Source organism: Mercenaria mercenaria, chromosome 12 (genome assembly GCF_021730395.1).
Source record: "Mercenaria mercenaria strain notata chromosome 12, MADL_Memer_1, whole genome shotgun sequence".
NCBI classification, from domain to species: Eukaryota; Metazoa; Mollusca; class Bivalvia; order Venerida; family Veneridae; genus Mercenaria; species Mercenaria mercenaria.
In genome coordinates, this window is record NC_069372.1 from 19,226,708 (window position 1) to 19,243,111 (window position 16,404).

The window sequence follows — 16,404 nt, forward strand, 5'->3', positions numbered from 1 at the left end:
ACTTAAGATATTTAATATGTTCTAGAAATGTCTTTATGTGTAATCTTCCTTAAATAAATTTATTATTATTATTATTATTATTATTATTATTATTATTATTCCTTGAGCGTAAACAAAAGAAAACACGAGGAAGACGACCAAAATTCTGACATATGCCTTCTATTTTTTATCCGGGCAACATGGAGGGACAAGTACTGTCCCTTGGTTCAAGTAAATCGTGTATATACGTTGCCTAAAGGTCTAGTATATTTATATTACAGATTGCTCTTTATTTCATATGAAATCCACTTGCTTGGTAACGTTATTTTGACATTTTCTAGTATATAAGATAATCAGACACTTAATTCCCATAAAGAACTATATCGGCTGTATCGCTATTTGGAAAAAAAGAAGAAAAAATTGTGTGTGGTAAACTATTTTATAGGAAAGTTGCTTTTCATTAATTACAACCCTTTTTCTCCTCATTCGAGCAAGCAAATGGTATAAGCGTGCAAGTTTCTATACAATACTAAAGTTAAAGGTAAATTTTATTTACCGTCACTTTGTGAAACAATGAAGCTCTGTAGAGCTTTTGAGCACCCCTATTTTAAGAACAGTTAAAACCATTTACACCTTACCGCCAGCAATTTGCTGGTAACCGTTTACAGTTGGGTCGACTTAGGCAATCGTGATGAAGTACCTTGCCCAAGGACACACTGCGATTGGAGAAGCCAGGAATCGAACCCGGGGCCTTCACCTCTGTAGGAAAGCGTCCTAGCCCTCTCGACCAGTGCGTCCACTAGTAAAAGAAAACGCGATGCTGTTTAGAGTGTGCACGAGGAAGGGGATAAAGATTGGGACTATCTATATTCGGACTACTTGTGATAGACCTGCGTAGGCTTACATTTGATTTAGTAGTGATCAGTCTCGGGATAGTTCGGAATGTGCTTCCGCAGGTAATTCAAGCAGTGTTTTGCGGCTATTATCTTGCGTGACTATCTCGCCTCGGTAGCAGTGTCACACCCTGTTTGACTCCCTTCGGATATCGCTCCTCTTGGAGTTGTATTCGAAGGAAGTTTTTGTATATAGTTTCAGTGGAGCTATATTCTCCGTGCTAAATTGGATCTTTATACACGGAAAACGTGTAGCCCTGTTTCGCATCTCTTCATGCAACATAGACCGCGTAGTTGCTATTTCATTTCAGATATTGCAATTAATTTCTAAAAAGCGACTTGAAATATAAGACAGTCCGGATCAGCATTCAATCTGTGAAGTTGACTATGGGATTGGCTATCGGCATTTACATTTATAAAGTGAAAAACTAATGCCGAGATTGCAATGTCGAGCTCGGTCATCGGAATTCAATTTTATATAGCAAAACAAAAGCAGTTTGGACAACAACGACAGCGATCCGGGTTCGATTCCCGAACCCGGATCGATTCACGGTTGTGGCTAATAACCCGACTAGTGTTCAGTGCTGTGTGATTTACTTTACTTGGTACTGTTTTCAACAGTATCGGTCTAGACTGGATGCTGGGGAAATAAATATGAAGCATGCCGTGGGCTTGGCTGGAAATAAGTTGTTCCATTAATTCCAGGTGGGGCCTTTCGTCGACTACCCGTGTTAAGTAGCGCCCCTGGGGCGTTATATACATTTCGCACCAAGGGTGCGTTTATTTCTGTATCAAATTACAAAAAAAAATCTAAAATTTTGAAAAAGAATTAGCTATGTTGTTTTATACTGCCAAAAAATGTCAAGTAAGTATTTACGCTAGTTATTTAACATAAATTGTTAAATCCAACAACAAAGTAAATCCGTTGCCACTTTCAGTTGAGTAAATACGGCAGTAAGACATTGACCTGGTCAATCCTGTAAGTATTCCAAGGTCAAGGAGTTTGATTGAACAGCATGAAATATTACATCAGCTTTCTATTGTAATATTACATCAGGTTTCTAGGTCAGCTGCTCAGTCAAGTGTAACTTACCAAATTAAAGAGTTCCTTCTCAAGAAGGAACAATAAATGAATGCTACAATGCACAGAACATTTCGCTTATATATAAATCCATGCGTCAAGGTCATCATTGGTCATGTTAAAAAATCATCTTGATACAGTCTAACACTAATTGTTCCTTCTCAAGAGAAGGAACACTTATGGTGAACATGTCACACTTGACTGAGCATGTAATGGATACAAGGGTATCGTCAAAGGAATCCGATTTCCCGTAGGGCGCCGCCATCTTGTACTCGTGCATATTCATTATAAATAACCCCTAGCCCAGTATGAGTTTACGCATAATCAATCTTTATTTCAGTCTTTAGTGCAATACAACTACCTAAAATAACAGAACAACAAGGCACAATAATAAAGTTTAAATCATGTAACTCCTCAATTGAACATATCATAGCAAAGAATCGAGATTAATGAAATGAATATGCATCATCTAAAAATAGACACCCACCAAAAAATTTACGTAATGAAATTTTCCCTGGTCACGTGATTTTTTTTAGCTTCTAACGTTTCAGACTTGCAAGTGCTTTCTTTTTTACTCTTCCTGATTTGATTTTCGACTCGTAAATGCATGTATGAAATTTCATGGGCCAAATTTCTTTGTGTTAAGTGTGCAGGTACTCGCTGGTGTAGTCGCGTGATGAAAACATCCGGAATTGAAATACAGACTGCAAGACAAATGCTTCCAAATAGCATAATATGTACTGCACTTGCTTATATAAAAAAACAACAACTTTGGATTATGATAAAACTGTTAATACTTAGATTAGTTCTTATATAGTTAAGTTTGCACCAAAAATGACAGAACATATTTTTCTCATTGTACTATTAAACATTTGTAACATTATGCTAAAACAATATCCCTTAAAAGAATATTTTATATACGCTAGAAGGAACATTTTGGTAAGCTGAATCTTGTTCTAAGGCTAGGGTCAGCTCCGTCACGACATTGTCTCTAAGACTAAAATTTTCACATTTACACGGAATGACGAACAAGTTAAAGAGTTCAAGGTGTCGGTAAAATTGATCGCGTCATCGTAAATGTATCATCGCGTGTTTGGCCATTGGGCAGTTCTTCCAAAGAAGGTAACTATGTCATTCATGTGTAAGCACATTACCAAGCTGTTTCAATACGGGTTTCCACACATACAGAACTTAAGTATGTCATAGGACACTTTGCATATTTGTCTTGATATTTATTCTTCTTTGAGACTACAAATGATTTGCACAAACTTTAGTGACTGTGTAGTTTCTATTGACCAGCTTGTGTAAAAATATTTCACATATGATGTCTAAAATCTAATTCAAGGGTCATAACTCGGCCACTATTTGCCAAGTAACATTTCTATGCAGTATAGGGAGTCATCATCGGATTTGCACATGCTTGCGTTCACATACAGCTCCGTTTATACCTCTCTCCAGGAGGTTTATGATGAACTATATCCGCAGTGAGCAGTAATGGGTGTTACATAGCAGTCCAAAATATTAACTCATTGGAATTGACTCTTTCATCAGTCTAATCACTAACTTAATAAAGATATCCAGGACCATCTTTCACTAAACTATATTATCTTTAAATATTTACTTTAAATGTAGAAGTTCCTCATCTTATGTATTTAAACATTACTAATATATAAATATAAATATATAAATAAATTGTGTATAAAATGTCGTGCAGTAAGAGGTTTTTGTTAAATCACCTCCAGTTTTTTTTGTGGTAATACACATTTAATTACCGTGTTTATATATACATGTCTTAAGTTTATTTTAAACCTCCTGCATAATAATATGGGCATTTATCAGTGGAGAGGATAGCAGTATCATGTACAAACCCAAATCAATTTATACATGGCAAAAGTCTGTAGCAAACAATGACGATTTTCATTTTGATCTTTTTCATACGTATAGGTTACACGTCATTTATTGACATTTTATTGAAATAAAATTTCGCAGTAGTATCGAAATGCAGCGAAGCGAAATTACTGACATATATGTAGTAACTGATTTAAATGAACTAGCAATATATGAAACTGTCTGGTTGATGACTGGATGTCTATAAAGTCTCATATGCTTTGTAAAAAGTTATACGGTATATGATTTGATGAGTAAGATAACGACTAGGAGCTAAGTTTATGGTAAAGACCCTGATCAAAATCAGTTATTAAATGGTCCAGAGAAGAGATCGCATAATTAAACTAGTCTTGTTTAGTTTTCTTTACACATATATACCTACAAGAACATTATACATTGTTACAAGATGCTTTTTGGAATAGTTGATTATTTAGTGTTCTTTTGCACTATTGGAATATCCTTTGCAATTGGAGTTTTCTTTGCAGTGTTGGAGAGGAAAAGAAACACCCCTGTGCACTATTTTCTTGCGGGCAGGAACTCGAGAACATGGCCTGTTGCACTGTCATTTATTGTTACATTTCAATCATCTTTAATGATTCTCGGGTATCCCGCGGAAGGATATGCATATGGCATCGGAATTGCATACAATGTGCTCGGTACTAGTGCCGCTTTCATTTTCAGTGCGTTTTTTATTGTACCAGTCTTCCATCCGTTGAAATTAACCAGCGTTAACGAGTACTTCCGTTTAAGATATGGAAACAACCGTGTCCGGTATATGACACTAGTCGCTGGAATAATATTCAGTTTGTTCTACATGGCAACAGTGATGGTTGGGAGCTGCGTTGCCCTCGACGTCGTTCTAGGAATTCCGTTCTGGGGGACAATTCTTATCTATACAATTGTTACAACTATATATACCGCAATTGGTGGAATAAAAGCAGTGATTTGGACAGATGTGTTTCAGCTTGTAGTCATGGTAACTGGGATGATTGGAGTCCTAGTAAAATCAACCACCGGGGCAGGAGGAGTAGACCGCGTGTTTGAGTATGCAAAAGACAGGCTGGGTTCAACGACCTTTAGATTTGATCCAACAATACGTTACCAGGTTTGGAATTCCACATTCGGACTCTTTAGTGCCTTTCTATACTTCACACTAATGCAGCCAACGATGCAACGCATTTACTCGACACGAACTGTAACAAGCGCTCGTAATCTGTATTTATATCAACACCGTTTTATTGTGCCTTTCAGCTGATGGCAGCTTTTGAAGGTGTGACTATATTTGCATATTATGTGGCGAAACGATGTGACATATTTGATGCGGGAATTGTTGATAACATCAATGCAATATTACCTTTTGTTGTTCTGGATTTATTTCAAAATTTACCCGGATTAGCGGGATTGTTCACAGCTTCACTGTCAAGCGCGGCTCTCAGTACCATGTCTTCCTGCCTCAGCAGCTTGTCTGCAGTAACATATGAAGACATCATAAAAGTCAAATTTCCAGATATGCACGCATATAAAGCCACAAAACTATCAAAAATGATTGTTTTAATGTATGGACTTATAGCCTTAGCACTTGCATTTGCAGTGTCATTTATTCCAGGATCCGTTGTTGCTATATTTGTAACTTTTATGGGATGTTTTGACGGGCCATTAGTAGCAACCTATTTATTGTCTGTGATGTATCGTAAAGCAACTACAAACGGTGTTATAATAGATATATGTTATAATACAATATGTGCGTCTGTGATCGTATTTTGGCTGAACATTGGGAGCCGCTTTTCAGGCATGCCGCCGTATCCATACCTGCCCCCAGGTCCAACTGATCAGTGCAGCTCGTACCTAGATCCCGCTTTCCTTAATGGTTCAACTTCTGCCGTTTATCCTGCTACTAATAACATAACACTGGTCTCAGTAACACAACATCTTCCAACATTAACAACAACAACAACAGCACATTCGTCAGATCAAGATGTTAGCAACCTCTCCGCACTCTCCGCACTAGAGAAGATATACAGCATTTCGTACCAAGTTTTCTCCCTTGTAGGCATGTTGACCTCCCTCATAATAGGACTATTAGTAAGTTTATGTACAAGTCCACCCAAGCAGATTGATCAGCGATGTTTGTTTTCGTTTAGAAAACACATTCTAGAGGAAATATGTGAACACAAGTCTTCAACTGATTTCGACGATAAGGATGAAACTGATTCAGAGGAAGTGACAAAAATCATGGCAAAAGATGAAGAATTTTGAACATTATCAAAGACTGATAATTTCTTTTAATCAAATATATAATTCTATATAAATGTATTATTAATAAGACATTAAATCAATATATTTTGATGCCCTAAACATTTTTATCACCATACTTACATCAGTTTAAGATATGTTCATGTCTATACTGAAATACGTTGATTTATAGAAAAAATATTTGTAAAATATTATTTAGTAATTTGAGATTTACAAACATTTATTTTGTCTATTTAACGTTGAAGAGTATTTTCTTTTTGTTTTAATACAAGATTAAGTATAAGTTATACCTAATTTTACAGGTTTCCGGTGTAATATCTGAAGACCTCTCTTCAATATCTGTAAATTCCACTGATAAGGAGTTGAGCATGTACGTCTTTTCTGGGTAGACCGGATATGTCTGAGATTTGTTTTAATGAAAATGCGTTTTAGATGAATGGTCTGTTTTTTTTCTCATTCTACTGAAATGAAAACGAAACCCGCAAACAAAAAAATTAATAAAACGGATTATTTTCTTTTAAGCATAATTTTTATTGTAATATAGTGTATATGACACTGAAAAATGAAGTTAGATATTGGTAAAACGCAAGAAGAATGCAAATTTTCTGTATTATTTTAAAAGCGTCGCAACGATTTACTACCTTCTAGACAATATTTTTGGTAATTTATTAGAATATCTATAATTCTTATCTTATGTCAATAAGTTATTACCACTAGTGACTTTCAGAGTACTCACTTTTTACTGAGTTTCGAGAGAAATTATTTTTAGCCTAAAATGTGTGGGTAAGTCCCTTTAACATCACCACTCCAATGCAACAAACAGAAGAAAATCACACAAGGTTTTGAAGATTCCTGTCTTTTCAGATTTCATAAGCACACTTTGTTACCCTGGTAATGTCAGAAAAGTTATCTACACTTCGGCTTGGCCAATAAGCTAAACATTTAGTATAAAAATATGAATGAAATTATGTAGTAAAAATATGAAAGTCTGGAGAAAGATAGCAGTTGCATTAACAGGATAAAATATTTATTGCTAAAGTAAACTTGATCCCTATCAATGTTGTGCTGAAATTTGAAAACACCTTGCTTATAATAAACATATTTATTTTTCAGCTTTATCTTTATAAAGGAAAACATTGACATCGCAAATATTTCTCAAGAGAACGTTGACTATCAAGGCTGTGTCTGGTTAATCTAGAACAAGTATATATTGTTCCGACTGCGTGACTACTCCTCCGAAAACATTTTTTTTTTTTTGGTAGGTTTATCCAGGTCTGGTGGAATCTGAATTAAAGTGCAATATAAACAAACAAAATTAATATCAGGAAATTACCAATTACTCACTCATTCTGAACTAAATGTGTTTCATTCTATTTGCATGGTAATTGGGATAAAAAAATATTACATTTTACAAATTATTTTCTGCAGACATACAATATGCAAGCCTTGAATGATTCACAACTGTTTCACAGTAAGATAAATTCTTCCTTATCTAATCAAATTATTATTATTATTATTATTATTAGGGGAACAAATCGGATATTATTAAAGATATATTATAATAATGTTAATATTTAACGTTTGTATTCACAGTTTTCTTTATATTTATCGCATATTCTAAATAATAATAATTTTACAATGAATACACGAGTCTGCCGGGCCACCAGGTCGCCAACTTTAGGAAGATAGTCAGATTTGTTCATTCTGTTTTTTTTTGGTCAGATCACATCAAGAGAAATTAAGCGTTCTAAATACAGAAATGCTTTTATCAAATTACATTCTGTATTCATAGTTCACTTAAATCATGTAGAAATTGGAGATGATCTTCGGAAACATATTGGACTTTTTGCATTACTTTAACAATCCTTCCTGCAGCTCAACGACACTGGTTTTCAGCTTGCAAATACAATTGCAATTGCTCGCACAGAAAGCAAGGTAAAAACTTCTCAATCGGATTCGATGGCTTCGGTCTTTTTCGTTGTTTCTAAACAAAAAATCGACCCGTCGAGGCGGGTCGGAATAAGTGAGTCAAAATCCCGGGCTGCTGATTGGATGTTTTGACTTGTTAAACTATAAATATTCAAAGATAAATAAGCGAAAAACTGTCGAGACCTTTGGAAAATATAAACTGTCAGAAGAGAGAGGAATGTCGGATTCAGCTGTTTACAGATAAAAGTGTAAAAATGCTGATGAAGGTTTGGGTAATCTTGTGCTACGTTTATATTGTATTTGGGGATAATGAGGAACAAACGTGTTACTCAAGGTTTGATTACGACGAAAAAATGCTTACTAAATTAGTGAAACTTGAAGACAAAATAAAGAAGATGGAAAAGCTTATCAAAAAGCGGATAAATTTTGAAAATGCACTTGATGATAGGTAACCTAACTTCATAACATTGCATCTTAGTAGAATCATTTTTAATAATCCCATTTGAAGTATAGTTTTGTAACTAGATAAAATATAACTTGGAGTCAGTGAAAATTAAATCTGCAAAATAAATGACACTTTTATGGCACTTTACTTCGAAAAAGATATGTCTAAAAACTGAAAAAACTGCGACCCCTAGAAACAAATGTCGTGTAAATATGCGAAATTCAAAAAGTAACATTCATATTGTATAAGACCAATGGTGTCTTCATGATTTCGCACCGTGAAATCGTGAAGTATAAAATCATGAACTTCACGATTTCACACTTCAAAACTTCACAACTTTTAAAAACTTCACTAAACGTGAAATTATAAATTATGAAATCATGCTCTTGACTATTTCCCACTTCACAACTTTTTCTAAAATTTCACAAACCGTGAATCCGCGGAGCTTGAAATCCTGAAGTATGAAATGATGAACTTCACAGTTTAACATTTTCAAGAATTCACGATTTTTCAAAAAATTCAATAAACGTTAAATCATGAAGTATATGAAATGACGAACTTCACGATTTCACACTTAACGACTTCACAATTTTATTAAAATTTGATAAAACCTAAAATAAAGAATTGCACGACTTCATGACATTTTTCAAACTTCATAAAACGTGAAAAATTGAAGTTTGAAATCGTGACGCATCAAATCACGAACATGAATTCTGGAAGTATGAATACTATTGTTAGATAAATGTATGCTATTATAGAATAAAACTGTGATTTATGCAATATAGAATAGTGATATACATACGAAAGACTGGCGGTGTCTTCATGTTTTCATACTTCACAGCTTAAAACTTGAAACTTGATATTGTGAAATACGAAATAATGAACTTTACGAATTCACACTTTACGACTTAACAATTTTTATATTATTTCAATTAACGTGAAATCTTGAAGTTTGATCGAAATCGTGAAGTATGATATCATGAACTGCACGAGAAAAACGTGAAATCTTGGAGTGATAACATGATTAAAGTTATATAATACGACCTACCACAAGAACATTTCATTATGCAATATAAATATTATATGTAGGGCATATATAGAACATTACAGAATAGAATATGATTGAAATTATCGAATATATATTTCTTTTAAAAGATACAATTAATATTTTAAATAGTACCACGTATCACAAAAAGTTGACAGATATATGATATTATAGAATAAAAAACATGGATACGCTGAAACATAACAAATATTACTTATTGGTTTTAAAACGTTTGACACCCATAGAAACCATAACCCCATGAAATAAATCAGCACTTTTACATGTTTGTAAATTTTATTTTTAGGGACTGTCGCATTCACAGTTACTGATCCAGCTAATGTCCCTACTTCCGGTTCTTTGACATTTGCTTCGGTTATAACGAACGATGGAGGTGCTTTCGACTCATCTACAGGGACATTTATTTGCCCTATCAGCGGAATGTATTACTTCAGCCTGCATCTCGTGACTGCAACTGTACAAACTTTTATGGAAATGGGATGTTATATAACAAAAAATGGGTTAAATAAAGTACGCGTTTATACAAAATGGCCAGGAAGTGGGTATACGAGGAACATAATATATGGTGTGTCCAACGCTGTATATCTGAAACTTGCAAAGGGCGACGTTGTTACTGTGGCAGACTGTAATCAGTATGCAGGAGCAAAACTGAAGTCTTGGTCATCATTTAGTGGACATTTAGTCAAGCCGAGTATGTAAATGGACGCAACGTAGAGACACAAATCATCTGTATACAAAGGTTGAAAAATGTAGACTTCTGATGATATATGTAAGACAGTGATTAAGCCTTACACATACAAGTGTATTAAACAATGATATCAAGGGGTAGGGGTTAATTCTTACGATGTTAGGTGTATATTTTATGTAATGTTCAGTGTAGGGATACATAATGAATTTATTCCTCAAATTACAGCGATAATCCTGACAAAGGTGTACAGATACAAAATATTCGACTGTTGATCCAAGTTGTATCTAAAAGCTACAAACAGTTAAAACTGGTTTTCTGGTATTGATGGTACAGAGGAAGATGTCAAACACACGACAGCTTTATTTTGGCAGCTTATGCCCCCCTGCTAGAACTAACTCAGCCAGTTGGACAGTTTCTTTACAGAATAGTTAAGTGAAAAGTTATCAGTTTTATAGCTGCATGATGATGATGTACTTATATCAGATCACTTATGTAACAGCCAGTTACATATAGACGGATTTACAACGCTATTGGTTGCCGTGATGTTTTACCGGATGTTTTGGTTTTAATGCGCATGCACTCTTTACGTGTAGCAAAAAGACCGCCCAACAATAAGTAAACCTACATAAAAGCATCATTATGTTATGAATTGTTTTGCCACAATAAAGAAGATTTGGATCACACAATTTATTGTACTGAATGCCATGATTAAAGATAGATATGTTATTAATTATATCTTACCTGAAAATCCGACTTTATTCACATTTTCGTTAGAAAAGAACAACCATTCCTAAGTCTAGATCCACTCACAAAACAAATGTAAAACTTGTGCCTTACATTTGAAATGTTATATTTTCTTTCATTTTCTCTGTCAAAGGAGTTTTCTTCTTCAAACTTCAAATAGCTGTTGCATTTATTTTTCTCCGACTTGAATGACATCTTTTATAAATGCTTAGGGGAGGCAGCTCTTTAAGTGATATACGGGAAATTATTTCGTAACTATTATGCAACTGACATGATAAAACATAGGTCGCCTTGGTGATCAAGACCTTTGTTTGTAATTTCGAGAATGTCGCTTAATTAGACCGGATCATAAAAGTTATAGAAACATATAAGATGTCTTTGATGTTACTTACTTTAATGTCTTTCGGTCATCAATGCCATAATTAGTACGCACTCGGATTAATATATCACGTGGCGGAGATGTTTTGTAAATCAAAGATAAACATATCACACAATATCTAAAATTTTAAATAAAATCTATAAGAATATCGTTTGGAACTTTGATGGACATTTCCTTTTTAAAACAATGTTTATATAGATATAAAATATCTGAATTCGTAAGTTCTGGATCGATCAAGTATTCAAGCCGCTGCCTCCCACATTTCAGTCGATTATTTACTCTTCGAGCCAATTATTGCCTCATGTCGGGCAGCTTCAAAATATTAACCTCTAAGTATTACAATGTATATACTTTACTGTAAATAGTAACAAACTGCTATTACGACCGCTTTTGACGGATCCATAATGGCGCAGTGTGCTTCACGCGCCATAACACCCCGTGTACGCAAGTAATACGACAGCGGTTGGATAAGGTAATCGACGGTTGACGGCAAAAGCGATAGACATCGGAGTAGGTAATAAATTACATATTTTAAAATATACCGGTATAATGAATCGTAAGATGTGAAACTTAGAACCAGTTTTATAATACCAACCTGTGACCTCACATTGGCGTCTTTATTTTTGTAATATTACCACGTACCAAGTTATATGGATTTTGACTCCGGGATTAGACAATTTGCTCGTAATTTGTCGATATATTTTAAATCTGAGAACACTTGTGGCGTTCTGTTCACAAAAGGAGACCAGTTTCATATGAATTAATCATTACCCTACCCATGGCAGCTGTATTTGACTACCGTTAATTAAGTATGAACCCTATATCGCGTACTTTCTGAGAGTGGGGCATGTTAGTATGGATAAGACTACGGCGGTCATTGATAAGTACGAAAGCAAATGTTAAAAAGAGTTGATAAGTACGTCAGCGGTTCACATTATATAATGTTCAAGTGCATTTTAATCAGTTTGATGGTTGCAGGACTCTTTATGGCTATATTAACACGCCCTTCACGTCAGCTATCCTGTAAAAAGGATTTAGTAAACTAGTCTATGATAAAACGTGCTGAAAAACTAGAAAGAACTACCTCATTTTCTTATTGAATATCTTACTCTTAAGGCATGTTTCAACATAGTGGTATTTTGTACCAGTAATTTCTCGATTTATTTGTCTGTAATGTTGGTATTTTGAAATACTTACTAGGAAAGCAATACAGTTCAATAAGGACTTCTTAGATTCTTAAAAATACATGTGTCTAATCTGTGCAACTATAAAACCTAGCCGGGCATTTGAGAACGCCCTTCTCAAACTTGACGCTGTGAAATGCCAAACTGATAAAAAATGAATTGAAACATATTATTCAATAAGTAATGCATTTGTGACCTACGAGGTTGTCAGGTTTACTTTGAAACTGATAACTTATAACATTTTTTTTTTCGAATATTTTTTATCGAACCCCGCCCCCCCCCCCCCCCCCCCCCCCCAAAAAAAAAACAAAAAAACACAACAAAAATTAAGGGTCGGGGCAAATTTTTAGTCTACGTCGGGAAACCTGAAACACCTTAGTTTTAAAATAAAAATCAAGGAATTCTTAACTAATACGTGTAGATCTAATATTCTAATATATATTTTATTTGTGATTTGATAAACTGTTCCCGTAGAATAACATTAGTGTTTTCATCTACATGTGGATTTTTTTTTTGATCTCTGCACTACATAGAGAATAAACATTTTTGACCTTAATTGGGAAGTTTTGTGGACTTCATCGATTTATACTAAAGTTAAGTATATTTGTTTACTTAAACTTCAACAGACAACTTATAATACTTCGAAAAGGAATTTAAAATGGACTTAATGTACAGAAATGAGATACTGATAACCTTATCCAGCCTTGCTGATAACCGTATCCAAATATTTTGAAGGCCGCCGTAGTCTTATCCATACTAACATAGCCCGCTCTCAGAAAGAACGCGATATAGGGTTCATACTTCATTAACGGTAGTCAAATACAGCTGCCATTGATAGGGTAATGATTAATTTATACGGAACTGGTCTCCTTTTGTGAACAGAACGCCACAAGTGTTCTCAGATTTAATATATATCAACAAATTACGAGCAAATTGTCTAATCCCGTAGTCAAAATCCAAATAACTTTGTCAAACGTGGTAATATTACAAAAATAAAGACGCCAATGTTGGTATCATAAAACCGGTTCTAAGTTTCACATCTTACGATACATTATATATTTTAAAATATGTAATTTATTACCTACCCCGATGTCTATCGCTTTTGCCGTCAACCGTCGATTACCTTATCCAACCGCTGTCGTATTACTTGCTTACACGGAGTGCATAATCATAATGGCCCCGGGTAACCGAAACGTCTGCGCAGTCTGACGTCGATGTATTAACCTCTTCAATAATGGGAATTACAGGTATGGAATTACATATAGACTAGAGTACGTTTGATATTAGGGATGGTTGACGGAGATCTAGTCGTAAGTGATAGCACTTCTTAACATATGTTATTTATGAGTAGACTATGTGATATTTAATTTCAAATTGTTAAAAACTGTATACAGAAAAACTTCTCTTCGTGTCGATGGTGGAAACACATTAGCAGTGTAAACTTTTTAAAAACATATCTAAAGTGGAAGGTTATTGTAGATGTATATTTCTATAAATCTCATTGATTGATTTCTACGAAGTGCAGAGCTGGTGTATGACACTGTACACTGTATGGTAACGAAACAGGTAGTCGTATGATTGGATCTGTCCAATATAGCCTCTCGAAACAAACAAACAATCCAAAAAAGAAAAAATGGATCATAATCTTAGTTTTTTCAAATTTAGTACCCAACTTTGGTCAGTAACCCTGGTAATGTCCAAAGAAGCAATTGCTGCATTGGCATGGTGACCTGAATGGTATTTACCATAAATATATCTTCAGCGTTCAATTTCGTAATAGATGTTTCAAAGTTTTGGAAAAATCAAAATATGTCGACTTCAAGGTATTTAATCGGATTTCGGTCAACTTTATCAAAGTAATGGATTTGTTCGAAACTTTAACAAATGATCATTTACACCTATTTGTGTTCACTGATTACATGTTAGATTTTCACTGTAGGAAATAGTTTGAAATTTGTGCTTCCTATGCTGGTCGCCCAACCATGAAAGAGTTTTTTTAGCATAAAATATATTTGATTATTAGATGAGTACCTATAAATAGTAACAAATTTGTGCTGAAAATACTCCCATTATCGCATTGCGTCATGCATTATCACATTGTCATAATAAGCCCCGGGGCCATTATCGATAATGGCCCTGGCGTTAGCGCGGGACATTAACGTCCGTAAACAGAAATGACGTCATGGCGTTTCATGGAGGTAAAACAGCGAATATTTCCGTTTTATTTTATCATCTTGAGCGTAACATCGTGTATTCTTCGTGAAATAACGTATTTTTTTTATCCCTAAATTATGCAATAATCAAGAAAGTACAATTATCCAGGTATTTGATTTTATACAGTAAATAGACTCTTATACAAATAATATAGAAACTCAAAAGCTGAAATTTATTGTGCCAGAAGATTCAAGTACCCATAAAAATGACACAAAAAAACCCCATTTCTTACTATATTATAGGTAAACATGTAATAAACAGGTAATTACATGGGGGAGCGGTGCCTTTGAGTGATAACGGCCCTGGAAGAAGATAATAGCCCTCGGGCTATTATCACCTTGTCAGGGCCATTATCACTCAAAGGCACCGCTCTCCCATTTATTAACCTATACTTAACATAATTGCGCTAACAAATTATATTTATCGAAAACTTTTGTATTATATCTGTCAAAGATTTGCATCGACAACTGTATATTTAGCCCCAAATTCCTTAAAATGTTTAAGTTTGAAATATTATTATGACCTTCTTTTGCCTATCTTGGTTGTGGTTGCACCAATATAAATGCATGTAATTGAATCGAAAGTTACACCCTGTTTTCAAACATAAAGTTTGGTTCAGGTTGTTGAAATACGCTATTGTATATATCACAACCAAATGTAAGACTAGAAATTGTACTGAAATTTATAGAGAAATACTTTAAATAGAATGGGAGGGAGAGAAGTAGCAACACTTCATAAAAATGATCAAACATACTGTTCTTAAAGGGATCTTAATATACGAAAACTGAAAAAAGTCATAAAAGGTTTCTTCAATGTGATTGATCACCTTAAATGGATGTCAATGCTCTTCGTAATAATCTCTAGTATACAAATATGCATAAATTACGATATGTACAAAGCATCTTAAGATTCAAAAGAACACAAAACGAAAAGTGTAGCACAAACATGAATGTAACGGTTTGCACAACAGTTGATGACCTTTTTCTCTTTGTATGTTGCAGTTTGAGCTATTTTTTCAGCTGCTAATGTTAAGATGTTAATGCTTTTTTCGGGATCCGGACATTTGCCCCCCAGGACATTTGCCCCCCAATGAAAAAGTGGACTGCTGGACATTTGCCCCCCAGTTGAAATGATAGATAGGACATTTGCCCCCCAGTGCTTATTTCTGAAATGGACATTTGCCCCCCAATATTTTTGTCCCCCTGTGACTTTTTAGGAACTTCGTACAAGATATTCATCATATTTTAGGGTACAATATCTTTGTTTTATACAATTTTGTAGTAGATAATAGCCAAATTAACAAGTTTGAGTGTTAAAAACATTGCACTAATTAAGAAATTATAACGCTGTTATGAGCACTTTTATTACTCAATAATATGCTATTATTTACCTTAACACCTAAAAGTAATTAACATATTTATCAAATTATTATTAATAAAACAGTATTTTTTTTTACTGAAAATTGCCTTTTAGAGTAATTTTGATAATAAAACAACAAAAAATACAGTTATATATACTGGCATATTGGACAAAAATATTGGGGGGCAAATGTCCATTCCAAAAATAAGCCATGGGGGGCAAATGTCCTATCTGCCATTTCAACTGGGGGGCAAATGTCCAGCAGATCATTTTTTCATTGGGGGGCAAATGTCCTGGGGGGCAAAT

At 34.4% G+C, this 16,404-nt stretch overlaps 1 protein-coding gene across 1 annotated transcript; it reads left to right on the forward strand.

Annotated features, from left to right (window-relative positions):
* The first annotated feature begins 4,246 nt into the window (after nt 1-4,246).
* Nucleotides 4,247-6,096, forward strand: LOC123533156 (sodium-coupled monocarboxylate transporter 2-like). Its single transcript, XM_045314792.2, has 2 exons — nt 4,247-4,945; nt 5,092-6,096. The coding sequence occupies exons 1-2, from the start codon at nt 4,247-4,249 to the stop codon at nt 6,094-6,096; spliced, it is 1,704 nt and encodes a 567-aa protein (XP_045170727.2).
* The last annotated feature ends 10,308 nt before the right edge of the window (nt 6,097-16,404 follow it).

Coding starts and splice junctions, on each gene's coding strand:
- LOC123533156 (XM_045314792.2), top strand. CDS start 4,247: ATGCTTTTTGGAATAGTTGATTATTTAGTGTTCTTTTGCACTATTGGA. Junction 4,946..5,091: donor ATCCAACAATACGTTACCAG/GTTTGGAATTCC, acceptor TGTGCCTTTCAG/CTGATGGCAGCTTTTGAAGG.